The sequence below is a fragment of the Gobius niger genome (assembly GCF_951799975.1).
Source record: "Gobius niger genome assembly, chromosome: 1".
Lineage (NCBI taxonomy): Eukaryota > Metazoa > Chordata > Actinopteri > Gobiiformes > Gobiidae > Gobius > Gobius niger.
Window position 1 is genome coordinate 8,255,750 of NC_136852.1, and position 21,663 is coordinate 8,277,412.

The window sequence follows — 21,663 nt, forward strand, 5'->3', positions numbered from 1 at the left end:
ACGTGGTGGAGGGATTTGAGTGCCCGAATGATCCTGGAGCTTTGTTGTCGGGGGCTTCGTGCCTCTGGTAGGGTCTCCCATGGCAAACAGGTCCTAAGTGACGGGTCAGACGAAGAGCGGTTCAGAAACCCCTTATGAGAGACCAACAGGCCCGGTTAGAACCGTGAGTCCTTCTGTGGACCCACCACCTGCAGGAGGAGCCATAAGGGGCTCCAACAGCTGCCCCCACGACCCGGCAACGGAAAAGTGGAAGAAAATGGATGGATGGATGGATGGAATACTTATTAGCAATTATTTTCATGTTTTGATTTGTGGGGGCCACACTCGACTACAGCACACACAGGGGGGGCTTCAAGGAATAAAGGTTGGGAACCACTGTTTTATATTATACTACAAGAACATTGTAGCAACTCATAAGGCAAAGAGGAGATGCTAAGGACTCCCAGACCAGAAACAGCTGTTGCTAATAAGCTAGCTTTGCTTAGCTCAACATTAAGTTGCCATTCTCTCAGAATACTAGCCAGGCTAACACCAGACTGCTGTGTGCACTCGAATCATTTAGAACTGCACAACAGCCTGGGGACCATGGCCGAAATCTTCACATGGATTTGGGGACGGAAGCTTGTAATTTGCTTAGGGATAAGAAAATAAAAAAAGTTTATTTACGGATCCAACATGACAGTAGCAGATGCGACGCCATCTTTCCATCAAGCTTTAATATCACTTGTGATTTTAGTCTGAATACAACCCTGAGCACCAAAACAGTAAGCATTTAGTTAATATGACAAATGTATGTGTGTACTATATATGCTTTTAGGCTTGTGCCATTTGTTCCAGTGCATTCTCCCTCATCTGTATCATAATGTAGCAGTGTGTCTCTTCCTACTGCTTCGCCAAAACCAGTCCAACGAGCAAAATGGTCTGAAGTTGGAGAGCTTTTTAACCCAAAGTCATTCCAATAAGTGCTAAAGTGCCCCCTGGTTGGGAAACACTGCCTTAAAGAGTTTAAAAATGGTCAAACTAAGTATTTTCCTCCCCCTACATGTTCCTGCCATGTCCTAATGTGTAGAATGAGCTCAGACCTGTTCATCACAACTGCCTCTAAAATCCTGCACTGTCACTCAAAAAGTTGTTGATTCGGGTCTGAAGAGCTTAATACAGAGACTGCAGTTACACGTAAGACCTGAGGTGGCAGTAGTGAGTATAAAAATGACCAACCTGCATCTAGTCACTTTAAAGCAGCGGTTCTCAAATGGTGTAGGTTTGGGACACACCTTTAACTTACCATGACAAGCTGTGACCAAAACAAACAGATTAATCTGACCTTCAATAAATATTACAGTATATTGCAGTTTAACCATCATATTTTATATCAAAACACAGCACAATATTCTGCTGATTCACATACTGATTAGGCAAGGCAACTTTATTTATACGGCGCATTTCATACACAAGACACAATTTCATACGAAGACCTACAACTTTCCTCACCATTGATGATCATACAATGTGCACGGATGCATCTTTTCATTGGTGTTTCACGTCATTACATGTATGAGTTTTCATTGAGAGCAAGGAAAGCTATTAAGCCCCTAATATCAGCGCATACAAACCACCTGGACCTTTCCTCTCTCAGCACAAAGTGAAGTGCAGCCGTTTAGATGAAACTAAAAGCACTAGACACGAGCTATTAGCGAGGCATCAGTTTGAGTGAAGCTGTCTGGGCTGTAGTGAGCTCTTAAGAAGTTGGTAAGCTGAATATGCAGTTACTTAGACAATGCATGAAGGGAAAACGAAGAAAGATCCAATGAGAGAACAACATTATCATTGTTATTTCACGTTTAAAGGGACTATACGGAGTTTAAAAATGCTAAAATTAAGTATTTTCCTCCCCCTACATGTTACAACAATGTCCTAATGTGTAGAATGAGCCCAGACCTGTTCACCACAACTGCCTCTAAAATCCTGCACTGTCACTCAAAAACGGTGTTAATTCCATGCACGAGCTTAATATAGAAGCTGCAGTTGCACATATGACCTGAGATGGCAGTAGTGAGTATAAAATGGCTAACTTGCATCTAGCCCCTTTAAAGGCAAATGCCGTTCACGATGTATATTTACTGTGGGTCCTAAAGTTCTTACCATTAACCTACTGTGAGCTTTCATAACCGTGGTAATTGTAAAACCGATTAATCTTGACATCCCTACCTCGCAGTTTAGCTGTTATGGCCGAGGGGAAAGAAAATCTTTTTAGCTGTTTAGTCTTAACATATTTATCGTACATAAATAAACTCAAGCCAAAATCGGGTCCATGGATGTTTTTTTTTCCGCAGTAGAAGCGAAAAGCAGCACTCGTTAGCTAACGTAGCATGGAGCTAATGTTAGCTTCTCTAGCTTCCTGGTTAGCATTGTCAGTTAGCTGTTGAACTCGGTTGGAGCTTACAACCTATAGGCCAGAGTACACCTCATTTGAAAGCTAAGACCTACAAAACTCATCTAAAAGGATCTTTTCCATTGCGTTGTTGCTGCGTTGTTGTCACCTTTTTGACATTTTTGTTGCATCTTTGTCACAATTTTTGCCACATTTTTGTCCGTTTTTCATCATATTTTTTGTCATTTTTTCGCTACATTTTTTACCTTTTTTCATCACTGTTTTGAAATTTTTTTCACTATATTTTTGTCATTTTTTCATCACATTTTGATTTTTTTTTACCACATTTTTCGCCACATTTTTTGTCATTTTTTACCACATTTTTGAATTTTTTTTGCCACATTTTTGTATGCTTTTCACTAGTCTGGTCACGGAGCAATTGGAGCAGTTTGAACGGGCGGGCCTAACGCGCACAGATTGTCAGTGAAATATACCAATTAGCGATTAGCGGATGTGACGACAGCTGTGTCCAATTCAAAAAATATGAAGTGAATATAAACTCACGCGGAGAACGCGAGGCAAAATCCTTGACTACTTCATCCATGATTAGTTTTAGCTAATGTTAACGTTAATTGAATTAAAAACATAGTGGTGCAGCGAGTGACGTAACCTTCTCATTTCTCTGTGACGGTCGTGATTGGTTCGGCTAGGCCTGAGCCGCCAACTTGTTTACCGTGCGTGGCCAGACCCACTTTCTTTCATGCAGAAAGAAGGTGGGTGTGGTTTATCAGGCTAGCTTTTCACCACATTTTCAGGATTGTTTTTCATCAAATTCTTGATTTTTTTTACAACGTTTTTGACATTTTTTCATCACTGTTTTGACATTTTTTTCGCTATATTTTTGTCATTTTTTCATCACATTTTGATTTTTTTTTAACCACATTTTTGACATTTTTTCATCACATTTTTTCTTATCACATTTTTTTGTCATTTTTTCATCACATTTTTTCGTCACATTTTTTTGTCATTTTTTCATCACATTTTGATTTTTTTTTACCACATTTTTGACATTTTTTCTTATCACATTTTTTCTTATCACATTTTTTCTTATCACATTTTGGAATTTTTTTCACCACATTTTCAGGATCGGTTTTCATCAAATTCTTGATTTTCTTTTCGTCACATTTTCGTCATTTTTTCATTGCAATTTTTGTTGCTTTTCTGTTGCTCTTTTGGGGCTTTTTCGGTGCATTTTCTACGCATGTTTGTGTGTGACTTTTTCATCCTGGCTTTAGACGCTATTTTTCAAGAAGCTTTTAGATTTGGTTAAAGTCCTACTGGAGAAAATGTGCTCGGTTGAGGTGGGCGTTAAGAGGTTAAAATAATAGTGGAGAAAAGGGAGAAAGTTCAGGTTTATTTTTCCTTTGTTTCCCCCCCTCTGGCTGCCTCGAACACGCCGTCTGTATCTATTTTCCGATCTCCCTCTTCTGTAGCCGGTGATTCTGAAAATACCTCAGCACCTGCAGAGTAAATACTTGTCACGGCGCAGAGCAGCGGTGGCAGTGGCTGACTAAGTGCCGGTGTACGTGCGCACGGTGGTATGTGCACGTGAATGTGAGTGGTCACGTCTGGCGGAGCTAAGTGAGCGTGTGGAGCGAGCGGCGGCGGCGACTCGTGCTCGTGGTGACACATCTCAGCCGCGCTACACGACGTGGAGGGGCCCCGGCGTGTTCCCCCCGCAGCGCTGACTATGATCCCCCGCTCCGGCTACTCTTCTTCTTCTTCCCGCAGCCTTCTCACCCCTCCTCCGGGCTCGCGCGCATGATTTAATGATGAGAGGCGGCTTTGATTATTCATACACAGCGGAGCAGACAGCGTGCTGGCCGGCCCCGTTGTCTCGCTCCAACAGATATATGGGAGGAATAAGACGAGCCGAGCCGTGCGCATTTTAAAAATAAACCGTGAGAGATATGGCTCTCGGTCGTGCCGTAATAGTGTTTACGCACAGATGCAAACGCGAGATTTAGGGACACGCGCCGCGCCGGAGTAATGGGTCTTTCCCAAGTGCTGATAATATGATCATTCCAGTGGTTCAGAGGGAAGACAGGCCAATCACTCTTTATGATTATCTTAATGTTATGTCATTGTGGTAGTTGCAGGCTCGGTGCGACAATTGTTTTTTATGTATTTGAGAAGATGCGTTAGCGTTTTTATGAGCTAAAAGGCATGTTTCATCACATCTCCGAAGAAAAAACAACTTTAGAAATCGTTGTAAGTCGCATAATGAATGGATAACAAGGGATAATGTACTTTGCTGCTATTTCCAAATTATTATCAGGTAAATCTAACCCTGTTTCCCAGGCTTTTACAGTCTTGATCCGGAGATATGATTGTATTACAACAATAGACAAATAAAGGGTGTTGTGTGTGCTTCGATTCCCATGTTATTACGCTATTGCTTTACAGTTTTATATAGAGACAGTTTTCTCATATCTTAAGACGTCTTTTATTTGCACACGTGGACTGTCAGTACCTCTCCTACACCCTGTTCAAGTTTGGTTTTGATGATTGTTTCATCTCCTGGCTTGAATTATCATATGTTTCACCTGCCATTCTTCATATGATGCAAACAATACAACCAACTAAGTAATTTGCCAGATCAACCGAACAGGTTTTCCCTTTGTTTCCCTTATGCAATCCAGACAAATAAATAGATTCATCTCTTTAAAGGGATATTTCTGGATTTTTACATAGGGCCTCATTTCCTAGTTATCCAGTGTGTTGTTGATTTCTGGAGATTTCTTTTTTTGTAATTCATGCAGTTCTTACATTTGAAGAGTTTCGTGGCACTAGCTCGTGCAAGGCTAGCGCATTTCTATGGTATCAGCTAGCCTGCTGGTTTTGGTTTCACTTTTGACGGCAGCGAAAACACGCACAGAGCAGCACTTTTGAGGCAGATTATGACAAAAGTGTGTATTTTACACATTTGTCTGCGCCTCTAACAATTTGCGGTGCATTCGCTACTTGCGCAATACCATAATGCATTGCGCCTTGGGGGGGGGGGTTGCTATAATGTAAACAGTGTTGCGAGCTGTCATTGAAGAGACTAATGTTAATCTTATACATACCTTAAAAAAAAAAAAAAATCCACAAAACCTTGAAGGGGGGTATTATGCAAAATCAACGTTTTCAAGCTTTACATCATGTTATTATGTCATTCCCTCATTAAAAACATGCCTGAAGTGTTGCCTTGGCACATTCACATATTTTTGAGTAATCTGTAAAAACTCTGATGGCGGCCATTTTAGGGATAGGTTTGCCTGAGTCCTTCTAGGAACGCCCCCACCTCCTGGAGACGCCTCCGAGCTTTCGTCGCCAGCCGAGTAACCAACCACTGCTCCTCAGCAGAGCCCCCTCCCCACTGATGCCACAGACAGCGTGTGGAGGGGGCGTGTCAGAAAGGGTCTGAGGTTCTTAAAGAGACAGAGGCCTATTTCAAGACATTCACTACAGCCATTTTGAGAGAGCAAGTTTATACAAGGCAGTTATTCTAATTGACTGCATTTACAGACCAACAGAAGGTTTCGTCATCATTGTAGTGTGATATAGACTGGTGCCATGTGATTGAAAAAAGCATAATACCCCCTCTTTAAAAAATCTGTCCCTTTTTATCTATTGATTTTCAAAAGCTCTCGTTAAAGTGATAGTCTGGAAGTCTAAGTCTGCAAAATGAACCACCTGGTTTTACATTTTGATGCAAAGTACAGAAAGTACTAAAATCAATATATATTATTAAAGTCCCTCCTTCTCAGCAGCTAATCAGAGTCAATATTCTCCTGCGTTGACCAATGAGGCGAGGTTTTCCTGTGAACCAGCCTGTCGGGTCCAATCAGGAGGGAGGGGGAGGAGCTTGAGCATTTACTTTTGAAAATTCTGCTCCTGCCCTCCTTATTTTGCAAACTAAGAAGGGCTTTCTGATTAAAGAGGGATGGATTTGACTGTTCACTTTCAAATTTCACTCTTATCTCACTTTGCAAACTTACACACTAGCACTTTAACCTCGAGTGTAGTGCTTTGTATTTCCACATTCCGTTGTGGATTGTTGGAATCATGAGCACAGCAGAAGTTGTTTTTCATCATTGTTTGGCTGTAGCTTCACTCGCACTCAAAGGCCTCCAGCTCGTAGCTCTACCCCCCAAAGGCGCAAAGCATTATGGGTCATGTGCAAGTAGAGAATTAGATCTATCATTGACCTCAGCCTGGTCATCTGCAGGAGAAGCCTTTACAAAGACTGTTTTTGTAGGATGTAACTTTGCGGGTCTTGAGTGTCTGTAGCCTTCAGTTTAGCCGTAATCCTAAACTCAACACTCTCATGAAGCACTTTTCGCAGTCCTTCTCCCTATTCGAGCGCGTTCACCCATTTTTCTAAAGACAAAGGAATGTATATAAAGATGACAGATGAAAGAATAATAGATTCAATGAAAGGGGAAATTTCCATAATAGATGCAGTTGTTTGAAGCATCAAAGCGAGCTGCATATGTACGTCCTTGTGCCTGCTGTAGCGGGCCCGTCTACAGTAATGCGCTGGAGCCCCGCCCCGCTCTCCTCCCCCGACATGATGGAACGTGTCAGGCCGGGACCGCCGACGTTTAAAGCTCATCCCGTATTCAGCAGCCCCCGTCTCCCCCCCCCCCCCCCCCCCCTCTGCCCCCGCACAGGAAATCGCTGATTTATTTTGCATGGCAACTATGAATTTTAAGTGGGTCCCATTAAAATAGTCTCCTCAGCCCCTTCGGTAAATGTTATTGCTCCTTAACAGCCGCTATTTTCTCCGCCTCAGCTCGGCATCAGGGAACTCGCTCGCACGGGCAAAAGGAGGCCACGTAATGATGCAAGGCTGCTTTATATTACGCTGGCCTACATCTGCGGTCATTTAAATATGCACTACCTGTTCGCCGCACCTTGTACCGAAGCCCAACGCAAAACCTCATGGGCACATATTTGTGTTTGTGGCCTTCGTGGTCCCTGTAGGGAAATCTGTGGTGCCTCAGAGCGACCTGTCAGGAGCGGGGGCGATCACAATGAAGTGCTCAGGAGCCCGTCTCCAGATCATGAGTGTAGATCGGGATCAGTGTTGTTTTTGGCAATCCTAGTTTTAGTCTTTTGGGTGAAAATGCTTTTAGTTTCAGCCACATTTTAGTCATTTCTAAATGTAAGTTTTAGTTTTAGTCGATGACAACTCAATATGTTTTTACTCTAGGTTCAATCTGGGCGGCACGGTGGCGTAACAGTTAGCGCTCGTGCCACACAGCAAGAAGGTCCCGGGTTTGATTCCCACCTGGACGAGGCCAAGTTTGCATGTTCCCTTTGTGTTTGCCTTGGTTTCCTCTGGGTACTCCGGTTTCCGCTACCACTAAAAATATGTACAATTGGTTCCCATCCATCCATCCATCCATCCATTTTCTTCCACTTTATCCGGGCCGGGTCGCGGGGGCAGCTGTCTCAGCAGCCCTGACTTTCTGATCCACGCACACCTCCTCCAGCTGTTGGCGACACCAGGTGAGCTCTGAGACATAGCCCCACCAGCGTGTCCTGGGTCTTCCACGAGGCCTTGTCCCACTAGGACATGCCTGGAACACCTCCCATGGGAGGCGACCAGGAGGCATCCGGAACAGACGCCCGAGCCACCTCAGCTGGCTCCTTTCGACGTGAAGGAGCAGCAACTCTAATCCGAGCTCCTCCCGGGTAACTGAGCTCCTCACCCGATCTCCAAGGTTGCGCCCAGCCACCCTGCGAAGGAAACTCATTTCGGCCGCTTGTATTCGCGATCTTGTCCTTTGAGGTATCAAATATCAAAACACGACGGCACAATAATTAAACGTCTTAAAGTGTTTATACTAAAGACAGGCTGATAATTTTTTGAGCGGCTCGCTTAAAATCTTTCATTTTTAATTACTGTTAGTGTGTTTTACTGCGGTGAATTTGTGATGTTTTAACATGATGTCTGCCATATAATCTTGAGCTATGTACTTTTTTAGATGAGACCTCATAGGGAAATATGGCCAACTTTGGATCCACTTGGAACTCACATGACGCTTGCATATAGCCTATTAGGCCGCCAAAGCGCTTTACATGACCACACTCTAATTCATGCACCAGTGTGCAGGCACTGGAGGCAAGGAGGGTGAAGTGTCTTGCCCAAGGACGCAACGACAGTGTGCACCTTCAGGAACTGGGATTCAAACGCTCGACCTTCCAATCATGAGACAACCCGCTCTACCATCAGCACCACTGTCGCCTATTGCAACACATTAATTTAGGTTGATAAGTATTTAAAATAAGCATTGGAAATGTGGATGAAGGTGGACAGGCCGTGCTAAGCTTCTGTCAGACAGACTTCAACACAAGAGGCAGAAGTGTTACATGATTTTTCCCTCCCTTCGAGGTTTTTTTATTTACAGCGCCGGCTACACATTCGTTCATCAACATCCTTTCTGCATTCATACACTGCTGTTATGGGGAACAAACTGTCCTGAGAAAAGATAAGGTCCTAGTTTGATCGCTGCCAATCAGGTTCAGACCATGAAGCTATAGGCGCAGACTGGACTGTATTGCACGTGCATATTTAGATCTAAACTAGTGGGTCACTTGTTCAAACACAATCCACCATCTCCCCTCGTGGTGGATCCGCGTCACTGGTCTGTGTGTGCGAACCCATCTCATCTCTATGCATCTGCTGCGCCGCGATCTCGGAAGGCCCCGGGCTAAACCTATTCTTTTTGATGGCCCATAATTGCCCGGCTGATGTATATTTTTTAATATCCAGCGATATTACAGGGGCTGGTAATAAAACACAGCTGGGTGTGGAGGAGGAAGCGGGAGAGAGGTGACACGACGGGAGGCCCAGGGAATACGCATGGATGGCCCGGCTTTGGTGAAGTCGACCGGAGTTTGTGTGAAAAACAGATTGCATGAAATGTCAAAGTGTAACATGATTACACATTGAGAGGCTTGAACCAAAGTTATAATATAATCTGTGGAAGGTAAGAAAAGGAACAAAAACTTAAAGCAATATTTCAAAATAAAACGTGTGTCCCCAGATATGAGGATTTACTCATAATTCCATCAACAGTTTTTTTTTGTTTCTTCTTTTGTTTTGTTTTGTTTTACAAGCGAGATAATTGGTTGCCAGATCCTATGGCCAAAATCATGCATATTATTTTGTGCATCTGAGTGTTTTTACGATGTTTTATAATTGTCTGGTGCTCCCCCTGCAGGCCGCAGTGGGAATGACTTGATAAAAAGTAAACATTCTCTTTCATCCAGTGTGGTTATAGCAACTGCATTGCGCCACCAGGAGCATACAGTACTTAAAAAATTAAAAAATGTGAAGGACACACAGATCAGAGCACTACAGCAGTGTAAGAAGAAACTGAGAAGAAACAATGGAAGACTCAAAACTGCATGAATAAAGTGAAATACTACTCCAGGTATGTTTTTGACAAGGGAACAATGTTACAACATGGTTACAATTTAATTATGTGTCAATTTGCAACTTGTAATCAAACCCCGGCACCTGCCCCCAGTCAAGTCTTAATAATGTCATCTGGACACGAACCCGAGTGAAGCAGCTTCACAAAAGCAGAGTGACACCATTAAACATGACGGTGCACAAGGGAGAAGGGGGTGAGTTTAAAATAAAATAAAAACTAAGGGAAAATAACACTGTACTGTACTGTTGTTTTGTTTTTCTGAATGAGACGAAATGAGACAAGTCCAATGCTAAAAGACTTCACTGAAATTGATGTCGACCCTTTGTTTAATTGAAGGACTTCAGAACAATTAGTATGAGCTACAGAGCTCAAGCACGGAGAACACTGATAAAATGACAACTTCTTTGTTGATGTCAGGCCAAGGCTAAACATCTTTAAAGTCGTCAGTGGCTGATGTTTATGTGAAAATGTTCAGGTCACAGAAGACAATGCTCCACAGCCCTGAGTTAGCCCCATGTTAGCCCCAGCAGCCTGTGAGGAGCCTTTAAAAAACTACACAGATGAATTTGTACATGTTACTTCCAGTGGTGGGACCTGCAGGACTTGCCCAGGCTCACTTTCTTCTGATCAGAAAGAAGTGGATCTGACTGGTCATATTAATTAGAGCAAGTGCTGTTCTGCATTAGGTTATGCGCATCAAATGACTCATGACATCTACAAGTGGATTGAGATCTTATAAAGCTAATGCTAAATATCCTTCCTCTGAAACAAAACGACTGCTAGTGTGGATTGTACGGGAATTATCCTTCATTGCTCTTAAAAGAAGTTCATTTTTTATAGATGTGCAGCCAAAGCTCAAAGATATAATTATTGTGATTAAACTGAATTGCCGTTAAAGGCAGAAGAGGACTTGGTAAATAGAAATCCCAAGGCCACAGAAGCGAGGGTGAAAGCTTCAGCACCGCTAATGCTCAGATTACATTACACATACTATAGCCCCTGCATTAAAGCCTTTAGGCTGGAGTCCATTTCACTGCCACAGGACACAAATTACTGTAACAGAGTCCAGCAAATGCAGTACAGAGGTGTAAAGTAACAGGATATGTAACTAAACTACAGTATTCTTTGCATTCTTTACAACAGTCACCAATACAGCTATTTGTTACATTACATGATTTTGAATACAGTGAATTGTTATTGTGTGATTTTTGGATCTGGGGACGCAGCTTTATAGACTTGGAGAATGGCTGAGCTCCAAGTTCTCGATGTGAAGAACACCGTCTCCTTCTCACCGGCAGCGTTGTTGTGTTGTGTGTATAAAATGGAGGCAGGGATGCAAGTGCAGCCATAGGTCAACTCGCTGCATAGCAACTGGGCTGTACAGTCAGCACAGTGATGTATGGAGAGACAGAGAGGCTGACGGGCTGCGCTGCTGCTGCTGCCGCTGCTGCCGCCGCCTGGGGAGAGGCCTCAGACACAGCACTGAAAACAAGACTTCACTCCATGCACAACTTTGCTATTTATTTATCAGGGATTTCAGGTTATTGGCTTCATTTCAAAATGCCTTTAAATTGTTGCACTGATTAAAAAAGTGAGAGCTGTATCAGGGGGTTTGAAACGTCTGTGTCTCTTTTAAATTCATGTCCATTTGTTTTGTTTTGCTAGATGTTTGAATTACCAACCACCGGACTGGCACCAGGATATATATGACCATTTTATTCATGCCATGGTTTGAGTGAGAATGAACTTTCATGACAGCAGCTCGGTTTGTAACAGGAAAACGGAAACATGAAGACATCTCACTCATTTTAGCTTCACTTCAACCTTCATTGGCTGCCAGTGCTTTTCAGAGCTGAAATATTTTATTCACTAAAGAATGTGTGAATGGCCTGGCCTCCTCTTACGTCTCTGACCTGCCCCGTCTCGTGCTCTCGGGTCAGATCAGCTGCAGTTTGTGGTCCCCAAAACTAAAAGGCAGCTTCGAGGGGACCGTGCTTTTTCTGCCTTTGGAGATTCAGGCTCAATCTCTGGCTGTGTTTAAATCACTTCTGAAAATCACTGAATTTGTCTTTGGCTGTTTTTTTGTTGTACAATTCTTCCATTGTTTTATGATTTATGTATGGCACTTTGTCCAGCTGTAAAGTGCTTTATAAATAAAGTTGGTATGGTATGATATTTGTCCAGTGCTCCGGTCTCTGCACTGGCTTCCTGTAGCTCAGAGAAAAGACTTTAAAACAGTGCTGCTTGTGGACTGGTCTACATGGCCTCACACTAAAGTACACCTCAGACGTTAGAGCCACATGAGCCGTCTCAGCTCTCAGAACCTCAGGGAGGGGTCTCCTGCTGGTCCCAGAGTCAGGACTAAACATGGAGAGGCTGTGTATTAGCTTTAATGGAACGAAAAGATGCGAGACAGGCCTTAAAGCAGAATTAAGTAACCCATGCCCCTAGAGGCCATAAGCGCCACTGCAGGTGTCGTAGCATGTTGTGTTTTTTTACTCATTAATTGTCTGTGAGAGTAAACACTACGGTGACAGAAAAGGGAGAGGGAGAGAGGGATATTGTACATTGTGCCTCAATTGACTCAGCACACCAAAATAAAAGTACCATCTTATTCATTAGTTCAGGAGTTCATTAGTTCAACTTTCTTTCTGCCTAACTATTAAGACTATTATCAGACTACAATGTGTGTATTTAATTATATTCTTATGATGTTGCAAGGACCTGCTGAACTAATCACTGAGACGAGCTGTGTGCTTTTATTTTGGTGTGCTGGATCGAAACAGGAAGTCACTTCTTGGCAGTGTTAATTTCGTCGACTAAAATATTTAATCTTCATTTTAGTCAAAGTGATATTTTTGCCGACTAAAAATTGGACTAAAACTTAATTAAAAGTTTCTCATGAGACTAAAACTATGACTAAAATGTCCAGATATTTTAGTCGACTAAAATAAGACTAAATAAAAATTAAAAGGAGAGACTAAAATCATCCAAACTTGTATTGACCGTCTGAAAGAGCTTCATATCATTTAAATTTACTGCCAAATAAAAAGGTTTGTGCTTCATTCACGTGGAAGCAGCTCCATGAAGTCGAGGACCACGATTAAATATGATTATAATGAATATTATATATATAAGTCGACTAAATTAGTTTTAATTTTAGTCGACTAAATTGACATGCAATTTTAGTCGACTAAAACTAGACTAAAATTTAAACTTTTTTTTGACTAAATCTTGACTAAAATTAAATTACATTTTAGTCAAAAGACTAAGACTAAAACTAAAATAAAATATGTTGTCAAAATTAACACTGCTTCTTGGGCGGCATTGTTGTGATTTCACCCGCATTTAGCTTTGCCCGTTAGCCTGTTAGCTTCTTCTTCATGATTCTATTACTATGTATGGGTCATCCAGGTCGGAGACAGGGAAAGTTGCAAGTGTGGTTTTCTGGCCAGAGACACCAGGGGGAGATGAAAGACCCCCCCCCCCAATCATCCCATTAACACTTGTATTACCCCCAGGACTCCAAAAAGGATGCACTATGGTAAACAAGTTACTTAGTTCTGCTTTAAGTAGAAATAAAACATGCTGTATGAAAAAACTACTTCAACTCTCAACAGCTAAAAGTATTTTATCCTGTCATTTTATATCACTGAGAGCACACTGGCCTTCCCTGACTCATCACATAATAATAAACTAATGGAGATTTTAAAATGTAAATGTAGTTTGGACACAATTGAGTTTTATTAACCAGTAGAGATCCGGCTTTGCTTGTGGTCCCCAACATGGCGGATTCCTGTGGCACATTCAATCTAAAACCCTGTGAAGAAAATCGTCATGTGTGTTTGTGGGAAATGTGTGCCATGTGTCAGGAGCGGCGGTACAGTTACAGGACAAAAGGCGCGTGTGTTGCTCTTACTCTTGACGGTGAGGTACATGGACTTGCTGACGTCTGCGCCCACGTCGTTGCTGACCTTACAAAGGTAGAAGCCGCTGTCGTCCTCCAGCACGTGCTTGATCAGCAGGGAGCCGTTACTCAGCAGCTGGATCCGGGAGCCCGTGATCAGGGGGATGGGCTGGAACTGGGGCACGCCCGCACCTAAAGCACACCGGACGCACAACAAGTGAGTGGGAGGTGTTTGGGTTAATTTAAAGAACGTTTCATCCAAAAGGAGAAGCATTGAAGGTGTTTTCCCCAACCTTTTTTCCTACAAGTGTTGCACTGAAACCCCCCCCCCAGTCCAAAACCAAGGCCCCCCAAATACATTCTGTTATCTTCTGGAAAAAGCAACGAAAACAAGGATGAAAAAGTAACAAAAATTTGATTAAAAACGCCACAGAAAAGTGACAAAAGAGCAACAAAAAATATTGAAAAAGTGACAAAAATCTGTGAAGAAAACGCAACTAAAAAGTGATGACTATGTAGCAAGAATGAGACGAAAACACAAACGAGGACAAAAATCCATTTAGTTGAGTTCTTTAGATCTTAGCTTTCAAATGAGGTGTTAGATTTGATTTGGGTAAAGCTAAACTGGAGAAAACGCACTTGGTTAAGGCGGGGGTTAAAAGAGCGTAAAATGATGGACAATTTGCATTTATTAAAGGGATATTTCAGGATTTTTGACATAGGGCCTCATTCCAGCCAGAGTGTTGCTAATTTCTGGAGATATTTTTTTGTACTTCATGCAGTTCTTATGTTTGAAGAGTTTCGTGGCACTGACATTTATATCATTAGTCTGGTGTTATAAGTGATTTGCCTCAGGTGCACTGTGGAGCGGGACAGTTTTTAATGCAGGCTAGCTGATACCATAGAAATGCGCTAGCCTCACACTAGCCTAGCACCACAAAGCTCTTCAAATATAAGAACTGCATGAACTACAAAAAAAATATCTCCAGAAATCAGCAACACTCTGGATACCTAGGAAATGAGGCCCTATGTCAAAAATCCTGAAATATCTTAAAGGGGGGGGTATTATGCAAAATCGACTTTTTCAAGCTTTACATCATGTTATTATGTCATTCCCTCATTAAAAACATGCCTGAAGTGTTGCCTTGGCACATTCACGTATTTTTGAGTAATCTGTAAAAACGCTGATGGCGGCCATTTTAGGGATAGGTTTGCCTGAGTCCTCCTAGGAACGCCCCCACCTCCTGGAGACGCCTCCGAGCTTTCGTCACCAGCCGAGTAACCAACCACTGCTCCTCAGCAGAACCCGCTCCCCACTGATGCCACAGACAGCGGGTGGAGGGGGCGTGTCGGTTTCTAAGGTTCTTAAAGAGACAGAGGCCTATTTCAAGACATTTGCTACAGCCATTTTGAGAGAGCAATTTTATACAAGGCAGTTATTTTTAATTTACTGCATTTACAGACCAATAGAAGGTTTAGTCATCATTGTAGTGTGATATAGACTGGTGCCATGTGATTGAAAAAAGCATAATACCCCCTCTTTAAGAGTACAGATACTTCATTATGTAATCTCTCAAAAGAAAAAAAACCTCTCAGTTACTTCAAAACTTGCATTGTTATATCTAGTTATCTTCCTGTTACAGTTTGTGGGTGTTATAATACTGTAATAAAGCATTGGCCTTATTATTATTGGCTCATTTTAAGTCGCTGCTAACACGGCGTACTGTTTATGCTGCACCAGACTTGGAATAGGTTTTATTGCCATTTTCAGTGAGGTTTTTTTTTTTCCGGTGGAATTGTGCAACATGGCAGCCTGGCGCATGTGCGAGTCCATGTTTACAGATTTGATGACAAAGCCTGTCAGATTAGGGCAGGATTGAAAACATGTTTCTCCACACCAGGCCTAAATCCCCGCGCCGGCAAACAGCTGCTGCAGCGCGGGCCAGGGCGACGTGATGCAATCTGAGGAGACATAACGCTCATGCTTAACGAGACGCAGGCGAAAACAACAACAACAGCACACGGAGACGGCCTGGGACGGCTGCGGCCTTGGGAGAGCGCCAATCACTGGGTTCTCTCTCATTACAGTGTTCATTATACAATTAATAAACATCAGGCTTTATGAGGCAAGTATAATGCAATATATGCAGACAAAAGCTCTTATTGAAGTAGTTTGGGTTGTTCCCACTCAACAGGTAGCGTTCACGTGATATCACAACATTCTAAAGAGCCTATACAGACGGCATCTCGTAATAGAAGGGGCGTGGCTTCGCCGAGGGGGAAAATAGAATCTTTTGGGAAACACATTTTTTCACTCTTTTTAGTCATTTTCTGGTGGAATATGAAATTATTGATCACACATAACTAAAGTCAAGTGTAAATCGGGCCCATATGGACATTTTCTCACAGCAGATCGAAGTGAAAAAACGGCAGTTGTAGCTAGCGCTAGCTAACCATTAGCATTAGCCCGATGCTAACATGAAGCATCAAGTGAGCATTCTCCGTTTTTTATGTACCGTAAATGCTCAAATATAGGCCGGGGCCTTTATTTACTCAAGGGCATCCAGGGCCAGGCCTTTATTGGAACCAGGCCACAATTAGAGACAGGCCTTTATTTCTATTTGAGCAAAACGGACTACCAGGAAAACGAAGAAAAACGACATTTGTGTCCATTTGCACCTAGAATATTAGGTTCATTTATTAATTAACATTTCAAACCATCTCCCAGCGGCTGGAACAGTGACGCCTTTTATTTTGTCGGGACAACAGGAAGTGTTTCGTTGCTGTTAGCGGAACATTCACATCAATGTCACTGCAGGTTTCTGTTTCGTTTTTAGCGCGGACCGGATTATTTGCTGTTATCTTGTGTAAAAGGCCAGTTTAGACGGAGCGTTTGTGTTTGTGATCGATCATGAGACTGACCCGAGAGAAGACGAGACGCTCGCGCTGATCGGAGGAGTTGTTTTGAGGCGTGGGACTGACCTGCACACGGAGCAGCTGGACGTGCTTTGAAGACGCGATGGTGTCACACAACATTTGTTGCTTGCCCTGTTTCCACAAATAGTCACAGGAGGTTTGAAAAGTGGCTAAATCTGTGTCAAAGTTCCGCTCGGATCAGCTTCTCCGCAGCGTTCCCCCTCGGCCCGGGTTCCCGTTTGTTTACTTCCTGCACGTGAGTTTTCATTTACACGAGTATGAGACAAATTCCTAACATGGGGAATATTTCTATTGCTATAGTTTCTAATAAAAGCCCCGGCCTGTTTAAGAGACCGGCTTTAATTTGTCTCCGCCAGCCGCAAACCCGGCCACTGTTAGAGACCCGGCCGCTAATGGAATACAGGCCAGTATTTGAGAATTTACGGTATTTATGGGCTGTTGAACCACTTTGTTCCTCTCCATGTCTTTGTATCTTTATTTAGTTTGTATCTTTGTTTAGTTTAAAATAAAGATATAGATGCTGAATTATTTATAATTCAGCATTTTTCCACTATTTTTCAGCTTGCACTCGCTATCTCGCACCTCTCTTGATAAATGACCCCCTAGGAGTGTATGCAATAACCTGTTTCAATTAAAAGTATCAGTGTCCCCAGATACAGTATGTTCTATCTTTATTCAACTCAAGTATTAGCTTTACCTATAACAATAGCATCGTAAATAAAGCACATTGGGCAAAAGTATTATTTTTAAGTATTTTTCTTTTAGTCCATATGGATTTGAGTCAGCCCAATCTGAAAGCAAGGAAATTTAGGCGGCTGAGAAAAGCAACCTTTAAATCCGGTTGTTTCTGATCCTGAAATCGTGCTCCCATTTGAATCTTGAATCATGAACAGTAAAACATATTAGTGCATTTAATCCTTGATGTCACACTGTTTGCTTCAGGTTTGGACACTGCTTCCATAAACTGACCTCTTATGCAGAGTACATGAAATATTAAAGTGACATTGTAATACTCCACACACTTGGGAATTAATACTTTTATCAATTCATTTTCTATTCTGTGTTGTCAGGCCAATTTCCACAAAGCCTTCAGTATCTTCAGAGAAAAAGCAAACATCCTGCTCATGGAACGATAAAAGCGCCACAATCCGCCGCGCTCATGCACTATTAAACACATCTGTGCACCGCGGCGCTCTCCACATTAGCGCCGTGTTAGCATTAGCATGTAGAGATTAGGCCATTTAGAGCTGTGGGTTTTGCCTTTAATTAAAACGCAGTCAAGTGGCCCCGGCAAGAACAGGGTCAAGTGGCGACTTTGTTCTAGTTCCCCTGAGCTCGGGGAGGGAGAGGAGCGAGAGGACAAGAGAGAAGAGAGGAGAGAGGAGGAGAGAAAGAGGAGAGAGGGGGACTTTTTGTACCGTTTCTCTTATTTTGTGGTACATCTTTTTTTGTGCCTTTTTAAGGTTTAGGTTTGTTTCTTCTTATGGGTTTGTCTTGCCGCTGCTACACAATTTTGCCTGTTTGGTTTGCTCATATGGTCAATGTTTCTGTTCTATCTCTTGTTTTTTTTCGCCATGGGATGGGAAGGGTGTGTTTTTAAAGACGGGTATTATGCATTTTACAGGTATTTGATAATAATCTCAAACAATCACACTAAATGTATTTATAAAACACTTTACAACAACACCGAGGAAAACCAAAGAACTGAACCCATCTCTAAAACATCTTTATCACAATCTTACACTTTGTTGGTTAGACAATGCAATATTGATGTTAAAGGGACTCTACAGAGTTTAAAAATGTTAAAATTATGTATTTTCCTCCCCCTAATGTGTAGAATGGGCCCAGGTCTGTTCACCACAACTGCCTCTAGAATCCTGCACTGTCACTCAAAAAGTTTTTCTTCGGGTGCGAATTGCCGTCATGCACGAGCTTAATATTGAAGGTGCAGTTACACGTATGACCTGAGGTGGCAGTAGTGAGTATAAAATGGCCAGCTTGCATCTAGCCCCTTTAAGCAGTTAAAGCAAAACATCTAGTAGTTCCAAGTCCTGATTTCCACGTAATCTGCCCATAAGCCTTCCTCGTCCTCCCCTTTGCTGCAGAGCTGTTTCAATAAAGGGAAACAAAAAAGTAAATCTTTACTGTGGCTGTAGTGCAGCTATGGTGAGTGTTTTTACTTGATTGATTGAGCAAAAGACCCTAAAAATAAAATAAAGTCCATTTCTTTACCCAAATGGCATTCTATTGTTTTTGGGTTTTCCCTTTTGTTCCCCCAATCCTTTTGGTCACACAAAAGGCTAGTTTTATTTTATTTTATTGATTATATTATGATTATTATTGATGAACATGTGCTTCATGAGTCATGACACGTGCGCACAACAGTTATATTGTTGGAGGAACCTCTACTTCTGAAATACATTTCTGAATTTTCACCCTGATGTTACGCGGGTCCTTGGAGATGTAGAAGGACCAGGGAGGGGTCGTTTCAAAGCTTGAAATGTCTAGTTTCCAACACAAAAGACAAAAGCCTCGATCACTTTATGTTCCAAAGTTATGTCCGAAAACTGGTGATGTTGTAGATGGCGGGAGCACATCATACATTAAAGTGCAGTTCCGCGCCCCCTCCAGCAGATGGGCCATGCGTAGGCCTTGAAGAGGATCTTTTTTTGAGGAGAGCGAAAGGTGATGATTCAAAGATCACTCCAAGATGCGCTAGCGACTCGACACAGGACACCTGGTGTGCTTTTGATGAGAGAACAATATGCACAATACTCCCTCTATAAACCAACCAACCAAAAAAATCAAAGAAGAAGAGTGAAGTTTAAGCAGATTGAATAGAAAATGAATGCTTGTCCTTGTCTTTCTATGAATATGTTGAGTCTGTTTGGTCGTAACATATTTATGGGGGCTCGTCCGGGACCTCTTGCACCCCAAACACGAATCACGCACTTAAAATATGTTGGGCCCTTTTGATCGTGAGAGACAGAGAGAAGAACAGAAGCGGTAAGAGAGAAAAGCCCGGGCCAAGCGTCTGTGTGTTCTCCCTTGAATTATGGATTTTGCATATCCAAACAGGGCTAGCCGTTATGCTAATAGCAGTTGACCTTTACTTACTGGTCCATTTCTCCTGGAGACACTCATCTGGCTGCCGTAGCCAACACCGCGGCCGTTACTCAGGAGCAGGAGGCGGCCATTCCGTGGACAAACTGCACCGAGGCTTACGGCACATTAGACAATGGCCTCCCCCGGCACCTGCCCCGGCCCCACACCGGCTGCTTTTCATTACTCATCTCTTTAAAAAGAAGCAACACCGCTCGGCTCGGCTGTGGGTACACTTATGGCCCGAGAAAACATATGTTTCCGAATCTTGTCTTCATTTGAGCCTATTCTTTGCTGACGAACTTATATTGTATCTGTGAATTAAAAACTCCTACGTCAATGAACACAGACGGTTCCTGCATCAAGTATTTACACCCAACGTAATGTTTTAAACACGTAGTCAGAAACCTCCCATCAGCATCATGGGAAAATAACCAGAGAGGAATGGCCGTGAACCTCAGAGTAACACTTCCGTACATACAGTGGAGCCTATTATAATTATTATTCAATTATAATAGGCTTTTTCACCAAAAAGACACAGACATGATGGCATCGAGTACTCGCCTAATAGATAACAAAGTGTGGAGGAAAAGATTAATAATTGCTCATTTCATTCTCATACTCTTGCCACTGAAGGTGCTTTAACGGAGCTAGATGTAAGTTGGCAATTTTATACTCACTACCGCCACCTCAGGTCATACGTGTAACTGCAGCTTCTATATTAAGCTCGTGCATACGAGCGATCGCGATGTCGTCACATCCGTTGGCCGTGGTAGGCATTTTACATTTTCATATTTGGTAAACATTTTATTAAAATCCTGTAATCAGCAAAAACAATGTCCATAAACAGGGCATTGCTTCTCTTGCGCTGTAACAGATCTATCATTTTATAAAACCGAGTTAGAGGCCTGTATGCATCAGCTGTTCCCTACCATTCACCAAAACATCCGGCGAAAATTGTAAACAATAACAGCGATCGCTCGTGCATGACGGCACTTCGGACCCGAAGTAACAACTTTTTAGAGGCAGTTGTGGTGAACAGGTCTTGGCTCATTTTACACATTAGGACATTGTTGGAACATGTAAGGGGAGGAAAATCCATATTTTTTTTTACATTTTTAAACTCAGTATAGTCCCATTAAAGCCAGTAACATAAAAAAAAGTTCAGTTTTATCCAAGTGTAAAAGGTCACAGCCTTTTACAATGCCTCATAAGACCTACAAAACTGATCTGAATGGACCTTTTTCCTTGCGTTGTTGCCGTGTTGTCATCAGATTTTTTCATCTGATACCAAACCTAATGGTGAGAAACTATTAAAAAATTGGGAGCTTTCACTGCTGTGCGGACCCTGACTTTCAATCACTGTCATTGGATTTTTGACACTTTTATAGCGCCTTTTTGTCACCCTTTTGTTGCTTTTTCTGGGGCTCTTTTTTTGCATTTCTGATTCATTTTTGTCAACTTTGGATATTTTTTATTGCATTTTTGTCACATTTTTGTTGCATTTTCATCCTTGTTTTCTTCTCGTTTTGTCGCGATTCTGACACTTTTTTCAAGACGCCTTCAGATTTGGGCAAAGCCAAACTAAAGAAAACGTGCTCGGTTCAGGTGGGGGTTAAGAGGTTAAAATTCGCACTGTGATCATAACGCTGACTTTTTAAAACCACATCTCTGGACGAATATAAATCAGTAGATCAGCTCATTGGTTTTATAACCGCACATCCATGAAGCCTGCCTGTCCTCTCCTCCATCTGGGCGTGTGCAAATCCCATCAAAGGCACCAAACACATGCGATTCTCTTATTCCTTTGATCTGGAGGTTCACCCACTGCCCTCCCCCTCGTCTCCCCCCCT

General features: G+C 42.4%; 1 protein-coding gene and 1 long non-coding RNA gene across 6 annotated transcripts in view; one reads left to right on the plus strand and one right to left on the minus strand.

Moving 5' to 3' along the window:
• LOC306975571 (cell adhesion molecule DSCAM-like) overlaps positions 1–21,663 on the minus strand; it is a 231,536-nt gene that overhangs the window by 45,304 nt on the left and 164,569 nt on the right. For all 5 annotated transcript variants that reach the window (XM_079573156.1, XM_079573155.1, XM_079573159.1 and 2 more), the window contains one exon: positions 13,784–13,963. In XM_079573156.1, coding sequence (XP_079429282.1) covers positions 13,784–13,963 — 180 coding nt within the window. The remainder of the gene's footprint in view (positions 1–13,783; positions 13,964–21,663) is intronic.
• The window catches only part of LOC306977254, a 56,699-nt gene continuing 52,362 nt past the window's right edge, over positions 17,327–21,663 (plus strand). Inside the window, exon 1 of the long non-coding RNA XR_013793821.1 lies at positions 17,327–17,445. This is a non-coding gene — a long non-coding RNA (uncharacterized lncRNA). The remainder of the gene's footprint in view (positions 17,446–21,663) is intronic.